Source organism: Phymastichus coffea, unplaced genomic scaffold, assembly GCF_024137745.1.
Source record: "Phymastichus coffea isolate CEN01 unplaced genomic scaffold, Cenicafe_Pcof_1.1 PCOF00002, whole genome shotgun sequence".
Taxonomy (NCBI): domain Eukaryota; kingdom Metazoa; phylum Arthropoda; class Insecta; order Hymenoptera; family Eulophidae; genus Phymastichus; species Phymastichus coffea.
In genome coordinates this window covers 13,069,833-13,084,198 of record NW_026706813.1, presented here as the reverse complement: position 1 = coordinate 13,084,198, position 14,366 = coordinate 13,069,833, and the positions used below count along the sequence as shown (strand labels likewise).

Below are 14,366 nucleotides of genomic sequence, written 5' to 3'. Positions count from 1 at the left end.
AAGGATGGTCGCACTTCTGTCGATAGCGATTCTTGGTCCGGCCGACCTTCGACGACAAAAACCGCAGATAATATTGAGCGAGTGCGACTTGCAATTGACCAAGATCGTCGTATGACTAGATCATCGTATAACGTCGTGCGAGAACTAGAAGAAGACCTTGTGATACCAAAAACTATCATTGCAGAAATTTTAACCGAAAATTTAAGAATGAAACGCGCGTGTGCGAAATTCATCCCAAAATTGCTCACAGCAGAGCAGAAGAACATTCGCTTAGAAATCGCTCTGGACAATGTGGAAATGGTCAATAATGATGATAATGTGCTTAGAAAAGTTATTACAGGTGATGAATCATGGGTTTATGATTATGATCCGGAAACAAAACAACAATCTTCACAGTGGAAGCATTCTGAATCGCCAAGACCGAAAAAAGCACGTCAAAGTCGGAGCAATGTTAAGTCAATGTTGATGGTTTTTTTCGATTGAGAAGGTGTTGTACATCACGAATATGCACCAACAGGTCAGACAATCAATAAAGAATACTACGTTCAAATTTTGAAACGTTTGCGTGATGCAGTAAGAAGAAAACGGCCGCACTTTTGGAAAAGTGGTGACTGGCTTTTCCATCACGATAATGCGCCAGCGCATTCATCCAATCTTGTGCAGCAGTTTTTGAGCAAACACAATATCGCATTGCTTCGAAAACCTCCATATTGTCCCGACATAGCCTCTTGTGACTTTTGATTGTTTCCAAAACTAAAAAAACCACTCAAAGGACACCGATTCGATGACAAAACAACGGTTGAAAACAATGCGACGAGTGTACTTAAGGCTATCCCTAAAAGTGAGTTCCAGGACTGTTTTGAAAAGTGGAAACATCGATGGAACCGTGTTATTCAATCAAGTGAGAATTACTTTGAAGGATGCCATCCACCAGTTGATAAAGAATAACGCTAGCACGAAAATATAAAGGTAGGCCCGATACTTTCCGGACAGACCTCGTATTACTAATGAAAAAATCATTTCAAAACAAAATTTATAATGTAAGGTCAATTGCTATTTTTGTGTTAAATTATATTAATAAATCAAAGTTAAATTTAAAAAATGGCTTTTTTTTTTATTATAGCTACAATATCCCCTTTATCAGCTATTATTTAATATTTCTTAAGTAAGAGAACATTCATAGTATACGGTATGTGCATACTCCCTCTACTATACATAGCTATAGCTTATTGAAGAAGAGAAAGAGAAAGTGAAGCATCAACGCTACTAATAGGGGGGTGGAGCCTCCGGGAGGTCGCGACTAGGTCAGGGAAGGACGCTGGAGGTTGTCGAGAGGCACCACCCACTCTTTAACCACCCACGACGCGTGCGTAGAGCGCGCACGCGCATGCGCAAACTCTTATGTATATTTCAAGCCACCTGATCCTCCCACCAAATGGCTTGAAACATACATTGCTTATCGACTAATTGTTACTATCATTTATATAAAAAATAATCTCAACTCCTATTCTACCATAATTTTAATTGATAAGATCATGTCATTTTTGTAATCGTCATATGCACATTGTAGAACAGACGAAAATAGCAATTTCTTTGATTGTTGTTCTCACTTGCCATAGTTTTATGTAAGTTGCAGATATACTCGATGTATGTATTCGACTTGATGCATTTGTTCTAACTATAGTACTTTCAAGCTATTATTTGTCTTGAAGGTGTTAACAAATCTCTGAAGGAATCGCAAATATTGTTATTTCTTATATTACTTCCATAGATCGAATACAGCTTATTATACATGTGGTGAGCCTTCTTTGTAACTCACTGACGTTGCAATAAATTCGTGTCTATTTATGAAATTAAAAAGTATTTCTTTGATATCCCCGAAACGTCGACGAATATTACGAATGAAAAGTGCTCAAACGGATTAGTGTATCGATATAAGTGGATAATATATTGCTATTATACTTTTATATTTGTCAATAATGTTTTGCTATAAAATCAACTATATTTTTAAGGTCAATATTATTGGAGATTAACGAATGAAGGCATAGTAAGTGGTTACCCGAGGCTTATAAGTGAATCCTGGAAAGAATTACCAGGTAATATTGATGCTGCATTTACGTACAAAAATGGAAAAACGTATTTTTTTAAGGTGAGTAATAAAATAAAGTTTATTTTATTTTTCGAATTCTGTATGTAAAAAGATGTATCATAAAAGACTTATCTCATACACCTTTCAAAATTGGTAAAATAACATCTAAGTAGTCCGTGGAGAATTAGACATTATATGTAAATGAGTTTTTCAGCTATACACAAATACATACTTTTAAATATCAGCCGCTATTTCTCCATAGTCTATTTGTATGTCATTATCTTTTTTGAAAAGTGTGGCTGGAATAAGTTTCACTCAATGTACAAAGATAATTATTATGTATACATATAAATATTAATAATTTATTTGATTACTAGAGTAAAAAATTCTTCAACGATCATCCAATATCTTGCGCCGAACAATGATCAAATCCAGCGGGACTGGCCGTATTACCTAGCCGTACGCGTAATGGAATAACATCCAAAAATGTAAGAGAGATAGAGAGAGAGAAAGAGAAAGAGAGAAAGAGAGAAAGAGAGAATGTGGCACTAATCTAACTGAGAGCTAATGCTACTGGTGACGCTGTTCGTCGTCTCTCGTTGCTCCCTGCTGCTTACTTTTCGTTTGCCTCCATAAATTGTTCCTGCTGCTCACTCAGCTCCAAAACGTACTGGTACTTTCTTGCTGCTTCCAAACAATGATCCTATGCGCGCCGTTGATGCGCAAATCACCAATTTCCCACACGAATATGTGTCAGGGATAGACGCTGGCTAATGTGACTCAACCAAAATACTAATCCCATCCGGATCGGCTGCGCGCATAATTCGCATCTTTTTGTTTATTTTTTTCCCCTTTGCTCTTGGATCTCCGTTACTCCTCTTCGTTTCGTTGTTCTGTCATCACTTCATTGCTCCGTTCCGCTCCACAAATTGCATTATATCGCTTTTCAAACAGAGAAGAACAAGTATGAGAGTATGCACAGACTCACACACCCATAGCCTGGTAGGGCCTGCGGATGTTTCACCGGAGAACATCGGCAGAGCCTTAATTCTCCATTACATTGTATTAAATTTAATTACATTTGTCATTTAACTAATTTTCAGACATGATACTATGAAGCTGTATTGAATGAAATTCTCCTACAATTTTCTAAGTGAAATCATTAACAATAAAATAGTAGTTTATTTAAACATATCACAGCAGTTATTGAATAATCTCAAGTTTCTGTGAAGCTTAATATCAACTAAAAGCAAAGTTTCATATAAGAAATCACCAATGTTAGTTTTTTGAATGTTCTAATCTAATTTATTACTTTTTCTTTCTTGATGAAAAATCTTTGTTTCCACCTGTTTTGAGGGCAAATTCTTTGTTTTAGCTATATTTGTTTTGTTATTAGTGTGACGGCGGGCCATATATGATCAAAATTTCAAAAATTTCAAAAGAATAATTTTTCCTAATATTAAGACCAACGGCAGAATTGAAACCGTTTCCCATGAGCTTTGGGAACCGAGTCGAGTGTCGCAGAGAAATTTTCTTGATAGTCTCCAAATGGCAATAGAATCTATAGTTTAAATTTATGTAAGCGTGCATTCCTTTTTTTTATTACGCTCTTCTGCCCTTCGTACCCTCGCACTTGCATATGAAGTGCATGCAGCCTCCGGACACGTGAGCGCTGAGATGCCGATGAGAGAAGAGGGCCATGGGATCGCGTCTGCATTCTATTCACATCATAACTATCGAATTTTTCCCTTTCCAACTAGAAGTTAGGCATTGGAAATTATGAAATAATATTTTTTGAACTTGAATATTTTGACTTCAACAGTATATCAAAAATAATTTGGCCTCTCAAAACCTCTTATCGAGTTTTCGCTCTGGAGCTTAGATTAAGCAGAAAATAGAAAAAATAAAAAATATACGTTAATTTTAATGAATTCACTGTTATTTAGCGAACTATTAATAAGAAATTAATCTACGAATTTATACAACGTAGCGTGCGAGATAACAAGCATCGCTCTATTTTTATTATATTTTATTATTAGATAATTATTGATAACTGTATTTTGCGGCAAATTTAATTATAATATTGATTGTTAATATAAGTAGTGTATAAGTTATGTATTGGTCGATTATGCTTGTTCCGACTTCAATTAATTAATAATTACAAAATTTTAAGCTAATCTTAGCTGCGAATGATACTTGAAGAGCCATCTTACGAGCTAAGGCCTGTAACCTTGCGTCCGCGCCCCCGATTTTCACTATGCCCCCACTCCAATCAGGGCCCGAAAATCCAGCGAGGAAAGTCAGAAGAAACAAACGGACCAATTAACACATCATTGTCTGCTCCACTCCTCCCGAAACCGAGAGTCTGAGAGAGGGACTCGGCACCCAGCCACCCACCTAATATAAAAAGGGCTGCACAAGACCCAAAAGTCAGTTGCAATTGTTGTCAGTTGTGGTAGTTTGTGTGCAAAGCAGATATTGAGTACCAGTAAATGAGTGCTGAAGGAAGCACAGAAATCAGTAGTGTTAAGAAGTCAGCCAAGAAGTTAGCAAAGAAGTCAGCGAAGAACTCAATAAAACTCAGTCAAGAAGTCAGTCAAAGAGCCAAGCAGCCAAGCAACCAAGCAGCGGAACAAGATAAACAAGAAAAATCAGTTAATAAAATAAAGACGCGCAGGTCGAAAAGAGTGAATTATTCAATAAAATAAAATAGTAAGCAAACAAAAAAATTTTATTGGTAATTTATCTATCTCTCCACTTTCTTAGAAGTAGCTCGTGACGTAAAATACTTCCCTTTTTTTTGTATCTGGAGACTACTTTTGATAGGCTCTAGGTACGATTTTGATAGAAAAACCGAGTTCTACTATTGATAGGACCCAGAGTACTTCCCGCTCTCGGATTACAACTATTGATTGGAATCCTAGAGCAGAAGTGCAGGTTTAGTGGCACTGTCCCCTTCGGTATTATTAATTTTCGAATAGCGATCCCGTTAGTTTATGCGAGAAATCGCAGACTAGCAAAAACAGAACCCTGAGACTGCGCCAAGCCTTAGGTGCACCTGAGATGTGTCGTTGCCACGACGTCACATTAGTATTATATGATTATCTCCGGAACAGCTATACGTAAAACATACGAGGCTGTGAAATCAGTACCCACGACTGTTAGACACGCCAAAAATACAACAAGTTTAATAACAACATCATACAAAGTAAAGAAAGCAAAGGATAAAACGTTACAGAATAATACTTTTATATTCTTTATTAAACCTTTAACAATATTTTGAAACGACAACCTCAAAGCCCGACGGATTGAAATCGTTGCATTTTCATATACTTAAAGTGAACCACATAAAGTACAAAGACGGTAAATAAGAATACCTCCTTATATTTTCTCTCTAAAATAAAAATATCAGTGGCAGAAACGTTGTTCTACCATAGTTTTTCCATGAGACAAACTTATGACAAACAAATCCATAAGACAACTCCATTTTTTAAATCACAAGCTTTTCACTTCGCGTGCGCGATTTTGCAATGAAGCTTGTTTGAAGTTTGTCCAAATTTACGAAAACAGCGTTGTAGGGGCAATCTAATGTAAAAAGAAATCCTTCTCGCAAGTATAATTTCTCGTCGTTACGGTAAGTGGTTTTCCAATCCAACCTTACTTAGCAGCGCGAGCACTGTACATATGAGATAAAGTCCCAGCCATTTCCTGATACCCGTTTGATTATTCAGTAGTTAGCCGTGGTACTTTCCTCTCTCATGTGATAGTCTAAAAGACTAGACTTTTAGACTCTTTGACTATCTCCTCTAAGAATTATATTATAACAGCCTAGAAGTTTGACTAAGTTTTTATTGCAGCACTGTTTGGCTTTTCCTAGAGTGATGCGACAATACTTAGCAGAATTTTAATCAGTACATTAAAGTAGCAAACTATGTTAGTTGCTTGATAATGGAATTTTCTTACTGTTTTCGAAATCCACTTAATTTCTGTCGCAAGCCACTGAAGATTATTATCCTTGCAGCTTGACCTTATGTGGTGAAATTCCAAAAGTTTCAATATTTATTGTTGATATTCGTACAAGTACTCTACTTATAGTAATCTCAATTACTATAAATATGTTACTGACAACTATCATTTGTATTATTTCGAGTATACATTACTATATTTTAACTTTTTACTTATTCTCTGGATCCGCAGGCCGATGCTCTACCGCTGGAGTCACTGCCACTTGTACCTCGGATAGTTCTTATCGTGTATATATATATATATAATTAATTTATTTTGCTGATACTAATATAATTAGTTAATAATAATTTTATTATAATGTGTGTATGTATGTGTGTATGTGTGTGTCTAAAAATACAAAATTTATTACAAAAAAGATTAACTGCAGCGGCTGCTTCTGTCATTGTCAGAGTCAGGAAAGAATTTCGCTTTTTCTTGGATGGTTTAATAAAAAAAATAAAAGAATATTTTTTTTTGTATCAATTGAAAAGAATTTTTTATTGATAAAAAATATATTTTATTCTACATGTTCTTAAAAAAAACATGTTATTCTACAAATTATTTACTTAAAAAAACAAAATCACTATAGAAATACTTTAATGACTTCATCGTTCCCTTTCCAATCCGTCCAACAGCCATAGATGTATAACTTTTTCATTAATTTAACGTTTTGATCTACACATGTCGTTACGTATTTGCCGTTATGATTAGGATACACGGTAACTGATTTTAATTTTTAGAAAGGTAAATAGCCCCATTCATTCAAGTTAAAAACTTTGAGGCTATATCGTTCTAACCACTCTTTTTTCAAATTTCCGGAAACGAAAATTTTTGTGGCACTTTTGAGTGTATCTGTGATGATTAATTTATGCTCTTCGTATTTATAATCACCAGAGTTCCATGTTACGCCATGATAGTAGAGTTCTAACAAGAGATTATCTGGCTTATATTTCTCCGTTAGTCTTCGCCATGGAAAGGAAGGTTTGAACAAGCGTACGAGTGGTTTTTCGTTGTAGTTAAGTGGAAGTATCGCTAGCTCCTTTAAGGCATATGTACGAGGTGTGTTCAAAAAGTAAGGTGACTTTGTATTTTTAAGAAAAAATATTTATTTATTTATTAATATTTATGTTGTCCCCTTCAAAGTAATCCCCCTCAGATACAATACACTTATGCCAACGGTTTTTCCAATCCTCAAAGCACTTCTCATAAGCACTTTTCGGTATAGCCTTGAGCTCTTCCAGCGATGCAGTATTTATCTCTTCAATCGTTGTAAATCTCCGTCCTTTCATAGGTCTCTTTAGTTTTGGGATCAAGAAAAAGTCACATGGGACCAAATCCGGTGAATATGGTAGCTGAGGCATAATTGTGGTGTTGTTTTTGGCCAAAAAATCTCTCACAAGCAAAGATGAGTGAGCAGGGGCATTATCGTGATGCAAAAGCCATGAATTGTTTTTTCACAATTCTGGGCTATTGCTTCGTATTGCTTCTCGCAAACGGCGCATAACTTCAAGATAATACTGTTTATTGACCGTATGTCCATATGGTAAGAACTCCTGATGCACCACGCCATGGTAATCGAAGAAAATAGTTAGCAAAACTTTGACATTTGATCGAACTTGGCGTGCTTTTTTCGGTCTTGGCTCATCTGGGCCAAGACCGTCATAACCATATACCCATGATTCGTCATCAGTTATGATCCTTTTGAGTAAATCTGGGTCGTCGTTGACGTCATTCAACAGTTCTTGAGCGATGCTCATGCGACAGTTCTTTTGGTCAAAATTTAGCAATTTCGGAACAAACTTCGCTGACACACGTCTCATGCCCAAAACGTTAGAAAAAATTTCATGGCACGAGCCAAGCGATATACCAACATCCTCAGCAACTTCTCTGATAGTGATTTGACGATTTTCCAGAACAATTTTCTTCACTACTTGAACGTTTTTATCAGTTGTTGACGTGCTTGGGCGTCCAGAGCGAGGCTCGTCATTGGCATCTTCCCGGCCATCTTGGAAGAGTTTGTACCACTTGTAAACATTTTTTTTACTCAGAACAGTTTCACCGTATGCCACCGTCAAGATTTAAAGTGTTTCGGAACACTTTATTTTATTTTTTATACAAAATTTGATGCAAATCCTTTGATCCATATTTTTTGATAGCAAGAAATCGCCGAGCACGCAAAATACTTATAACCTTTACGCCTCTCACAACCAAACAAAAAATGCTATACATTTGAAACTTGGTACAGCTGTTCGGGAAGAGTGTACCATCACCTTACTTTTTGAACACACCTCGTATACTGAGTGCACACCTATCGTTAGAGCATTATCAAAATTAACATTGATATATTCGGACGTAAATTTGAAGAGCAAGGAGTCAACGGTCTTCGCGGTCCGCCCGGTATTGTATTCAAGCTCATAAGTGATTACCATTACGATCAAGACAATAAAAGATTGGAAAATCTTGCTCCTCCGCGATAGGCTAAAGAGGCTATAAATTGGAAAACTGCGGAAAACATCGTTCAGATGGCATTCAAATCTACGAGGGACGTGATCGCACGAGTGAGGAGTGATCTTGAGGATTTGGATGCAATCATCAAAGAAGAATTACCACGAATAAAGTCAAGTGTTCAAAATTTACAAAACAGTCGATTAAATCGAAGCGGTGGTGGAAAAGTTACACAAACCAATGAGACGTAATTATCCAAGACGGAACTCACAGCTACTTGCAATAATCGCAAACACAAAATTGGTATGAAACCTATCTAAGTTACAGCGGCGAATCAAGCTCAAGTTTAAAAAAAATTTATACAATACGTTGGAATAATAAGAAGAAAGTCAAAGTTCAAAGTTGGCGACAAAGTCAGAGTGAGCAAAGCGAAGCAAATATTTGAAAAAGGATATACTCGTACAATTGTGCACGTGGCACCAACAAATCCAACTACTGAAAATTTGGAAGATTATCAAAATAAGCCTATCCTAGGTGGCTTCGATGAACAGTGTTTAGTCGAAAACCAACTAAAATTCAATCTACTTACAAACGTACCGTCATTCCTTAATAGTACGATCATGCGAATCAACACTATGAGCTAGCGCGCCACGTCATTTCAAAATAGGACCTTATTTGATCTCTCTCTCTCTCTCTCTCTCTGCTTTCTCTGTTTTTCACACAAGAGGTCGCGTGTCGAAGGAATAAAAAGTTTTAGTTTAGATTCAGCATCGAACGTTTCCGGACGTACTAATTGCTCGCGAGGGAATTTGAATTTCAACCAGTAGTTTTTTCAATCTTGTCGCAAAAAAGAGTTTCTGTTCGCGAATCGTCCATGTGCGCGGTCGCGACAAGCATCCTTTCATTTTACGAAATCTACTTGAGTTTTTTCCAATTCTATTTTTTATTGTTATTTCCTGTATTTCAGTTTATTTTCTATTCTCGATTTCTGACGTGATGTGCACTCATAACATTCACTTATTCAACCGCTGCTTCGCAGTCCATTCGAACAAGCATCAATTGATCAACCGCTGCTTCGCAGCTTATACGAATAACACACCAATTGATTAACCGCTGCTTCGCAGTCTATTCAACCAGACACACAACTCACAACTTACACACACACATACACAACAATATCACACATCATTGTAATTTATTATTAGTTTCTGTTCGAGGGAGTTTTGCCTGGTAACAGGCTTTCTTCCTTAGAGCCAAAATTATACATCATTTGGCTCCTAAGTGTTTCATTTAATTTGACACCTCTCCTATTCCGAAATTTCCTATCAAATCCGAAATACGAGTGAGATATTAAAAAAAAAAAAGGAGGGGGGGAAATTAAGAGTTTTTTCTTCTTCGTGTTGAAGTGAAGGAACAACGGCTAGAGCTTTGCGTTGTAAGCATACAAACAGAAACTTCATAAAACCAAGTATCCTGACATCTATCTAGTAGAAAAGGTTATTAAGAAGCGTGGTAATCAAGTTTTGGTAAAGTGGTTAGGATTTGATGATTTGCATAATATTAGGATAAATAGAACCGAATTATAAAAAAAAAAGAAAACTATGTAGATTGAAGAATTAATAAATAAACACACATATTTTGATTTAAAAAATAATAAAGAAAGTTTTTTTTTTATACTGTAACGGAGAATATGCGACCGATCCCGACTGGGTAGCTCGCAGCCGTCCGCACAAATTATTTATTCGGAGATTCGGGAAGCAAAAGATGTTCCCACGACTGAATAACGCGTCGAGCATAAACACGTTGAACGCACAGATTCAAAATCGGGATGAGGAGTGATACAGCGGCGAATAAATACAAGAGCGGATTAACACACTAATCCTTTAATCGTCAACAATAGGTTACAAGACGGCGATCTTACGCTTATACCCTACGACCAATAATACATACGACCAATAATACGCACAATAATAAATCCGAATACGAAGGTGAATTGGTAGCTGGTCAGCCTGTCGATTCCCTTGTTAAAACTAAATGTTACAATAAATGCCCAACAAAACTTTTTCCGCCGTTCAACTATCAACGGAGTACCCAGTAGGTCTGCCGTGCTACCACCTATAAGCTGGCGCCCAAACATGCAAGAGAGAGAGAAACAAGAAAAAAACACGGCTCCGATCTCGACCTTCAGCATCTCTGACGGCTAGAGCGCTCTGCACTGTAACGTCACTGGTGTGCTCTTGGCTGACCATCTCGATGGTGTTTGCTATCGTCGCTGTTTATCTTCTTGCTCGTCCTCTCGTTCGCTCTACAATGCCACTGTCTCAATCTGTTGCTCGGTCGTTGATTGCTGTTGCTGTTGTTTTTGCTGCCTCGCGGATGCTCATTACTTCAGCAGTATCGAAGACGGCTTACGTGCGCGTCCGCGCACCTCGCCGGTTACCCACATGCACCGGCGCTGGATATCCTTCGGGACACGGCTAGGCGCGATCCAGCCTCACACTCCAATATTCGTCCGCGCACCGGGCATGTCCCCGAAAACGAAAAACGTCGACGAGGTCGCGAGGTCAACTTTGGGAAACCGTTACCTTCGGTTCAATCCGCGCGTGCGACTTTCTCTGCACATAGCCTAGCAGAGACTCTCGAGTTTTCCGCGATCATCCGTAATTCGAGCGCTGTCTCTCTCTTTCTCTCTCTATTTCTCCTTTCTTCTGCGCCATATCCATCGCTCCAGCCGTCTGCTGAGCCCGTTTACAGCACCTCGTAAATAGAAATCAAGCATGAGTGTGCGTACCACATGCACACATTCTCAGCTTGGCGCGGCGCACGGACATTTGCGAGAACTAAACGGACGAAATCGGCCTAGCCGAGATTCTCCGTTACAATACGTACATTGATATATATATATTAGTTATTTACGCATCTAGGGAGAGCCTCAGCGGATTACGTCAAGGCGCGTTGGTGATAGATGGGGGTAGAGTGCCGAGGCATTATGTACTCCCCACCTATCAACGCGCCAAGACGTATCCGAGGTTCTCCCTTGATACATAAAAAATTTTTCAGTTTAGGATCCCATAGCGCCTAATTTTTTAGACACCGTATTTTTGATACGACGTGTGGAAAGTGCGATTTTTAACGCACGTTTTTTGCCGAGCGTACGGGAACATCGCACTTTCCGCACGGAATGTCGAAAAGTATATACAGGCCATCATATGCCTGATAGTATCGTCGAGGAGCCTGCGGCTCCTCGATCATATGATGGTGGTATGGTCGAGGAACCGTAGGCTCCTCGATCATATGATGGTGGTATGGTCGAGGAACCGTAGGCTCCTCGATAATATGATGGTAGTATGGTCGAGGAACCGTAGGCTCCTCGACTATACTCATGATTATGGCTGAGGAGCGTAAGCGAGTGAAAGGGGAATCATGATTATGGTCGAGGAGAGACGCGCAGAGTATACTCAGCGCCCGTACCTACTGAGTAGCCTGTCTGCTCAGCCTTTCTTCTCATTTTTCAGTTGCTTAATCTTCTCCTCCTCTCTCTCTCTCCGAGATCTGCCTTTTCTACTCTTCTGTTTTTCTTTTTCTTGCTTATTTTCTTTTCGACTTCTTCCTTTGCTACTTTCTTTTGCCTTTTCACCCTTGTCTTTCTTTTGCTTTTGCTCTCTTTCTTGCTAATCGTCTCACCTGTCTTACTCCTTATTGGGGCTTTAACACCTTTTTCCTCATTTCCTATTGCTCCCTCTGCCTTTCATTTCTTCAGCCTCATTTATTTTCCTCAGTGTCTTATAATTTTGTCTTCTTGTTTTCCTTTTTCTTTCTCTTCTTCTTTTCCATTTTTGCTCCATAATCCTATACCTGCTTCCTCTCGCTTATGTAGTTGCGTGTGTTTTGTGTGTATGTGTATGTGTATGTTTGCGCCTGTGTGCGTGTTTTGTATGTATGTGTGCGTATGTAGATATGTCTACGAGTCTTGTGACTCTGTCTTCTGTTTCCGTCTGTCCTTAGAGACTTGTAATTTTATCTTATTGTTTTTCTTTTTTTATCTCCTCTTCGTTTCTTCTTCTTTTCCATTGTAGCTCCATCATCCACGCTATCTATCCTTTGCTTCCTATTATTATTTTTTCCCATTCTTCCCGATCTTTTTTGCTTTTTTCACATTTTTCTACTATGTGCTTCCAATTTTCTTCCTCTTTCATACACATTCTGCATCTCTTATTTTCTTCCTTTTCCCAATACCTGCTTTCTCTCGTTTCATTACCTAACCTAAACCTTTCCCTAATTTGTAGGCCTTTTATTCTTCCCTCTTCTTGAATTTCCTTTAATCTATAATTTTTCTTTCTACTTTCAGTTCTTTCCACTCATTTATGTATCTTGAAGTTTTTAGCTTGGCTTCTAGTTCTTTTTCTTCTTTTTTCTAACCTTTTCTCTCTCTCCTCCTTCTTACCCTTTTTATCTTTTTCATTTCTTTCCCTTTTCTTTAGTTCTCCCCATGCTTTTTTTTTTATTGAGCCATCTCTTTCTTCTCTTATTTTGTTTTCATACCTCATTGCTCTTTCTAATGCTGTTTCATTCATTTTTTGTCTCCCTGTTTCACATCGTATTAAGTAATTTGGCGTGTTTCCATCTAATCCCAATATCCACTTTATGTATTTTAGTTGTAATCTCTCTATTTCTTCATATCTCTTCCATGCCCAGATTTCTGCTCCATACATAATCACACTTTTCGCCAGTGCGTCGAACAGGTTCATCCTTAGCTCCCAATTTTCTCTAAATAGTTTTTCTCCTAGGCCCCCATAGTCTTCCGAATCCGATAGTTATGTTCCCTTCTACCTTCTTTATCTGCTTTTTATTTCCGTTACTTCTGTTTATCACATATCCCAAGTTATTGTACTCTTTAACCATCTCTATCTTCTCACCTTCCCATTCGAATTCTTCTTCCTTTCCCCTTTCTCCTCCTCTCCTGTATTTTATCATCTTTGATTTTACTACATTTAGCTCTAATCCCCTTTCTTCCAGGTACCTTTTAAATTTTGTCAGCATTGCTTTCATACCACTTTCACTCTTTGCCATCATCACTATATCATCTGCATATCCTAATGTCCATATTTTCTTTCGCATTGAAGGCATTGAAGTATGGGCCCCGTGAAGTGCACCAAAGGTATGAAGATGGACCTCAGGAAGATGATGCGCACTAAAGGAGCGCATCATCTTGATGATCAATTAAAGTATGGGCGTATACTCTATGGAGCTTGGGGCTAAATCATGAAGAAGCCCACTTAAGGGCAGAGAAAATTTCAATTTATGTAAAGAATAAAAAATCAGAATTTGATAGCAATAAGTCTATTTATTTTGTTTGTACGAGGGTGGTCCGATAAGTACTTAGCCTCACCGCCCGATGGCGTCACTCTCGCAAAAGAAATATTCTATCACGTAGTACAACCTTCTCGATGGTTACTGTCAAGATTTCAGCCAGATCGGAGTTGTAGTTTATTTTTGAGAGCGTGTGAAAGCAAGTGTGTCCGTTGATTTTTGAAAAATGGAAAAAGAACAGTATCGGTCGGTGATTCGATTCTTGTTTTCGAAAGGGAAATCGCGCAGCGAAATCAAAAAGCGGTTGGATGCTATGTACGGTGACTCTTCTCCTTCGATGGCGACCGTCAAAAATTGGTTTAACGAGTTTCAACGTGGTCGCACGTCGATTTATGAAGAGCCACGTCCAGGCTAGCTGGTAGCTAAGATCGTAGGTATCTCAAAAGACCGCATGCGTCATGTCCTGCACGAAATTTGGGCATGAGAAAGCTATCGGCGCGATGAGTGCCGCATTTGC

The 14,366-nt window shown here is 38.2% G+C and overlaps 1 protein-coding gene across 3 annotated transcripts in view; it reads left to right on the top strand.

The window, feature by feature from the left end:
* Positions 1-14,366, top strand: part of LOC131663375 (matrix metalloproteinase-14) — an 860,133-nt gene that overhangs the window by 721,228 nt on the left and 124,539 nt on the right. For all 3 annotated transcript variants that reach the window (XM_058933752.1, XM_058933771.1, XM_058933761.1), the window contains one exon: positions 2,013-2,149. In XM_058933752.1, the coding sequence (XP_058789735.1) occupies positions 2,013-2,149 (137 nt within the window). The remainder of the gene's footprint in view (positions 1-2,012; positions 2,150-14,366) is intronic.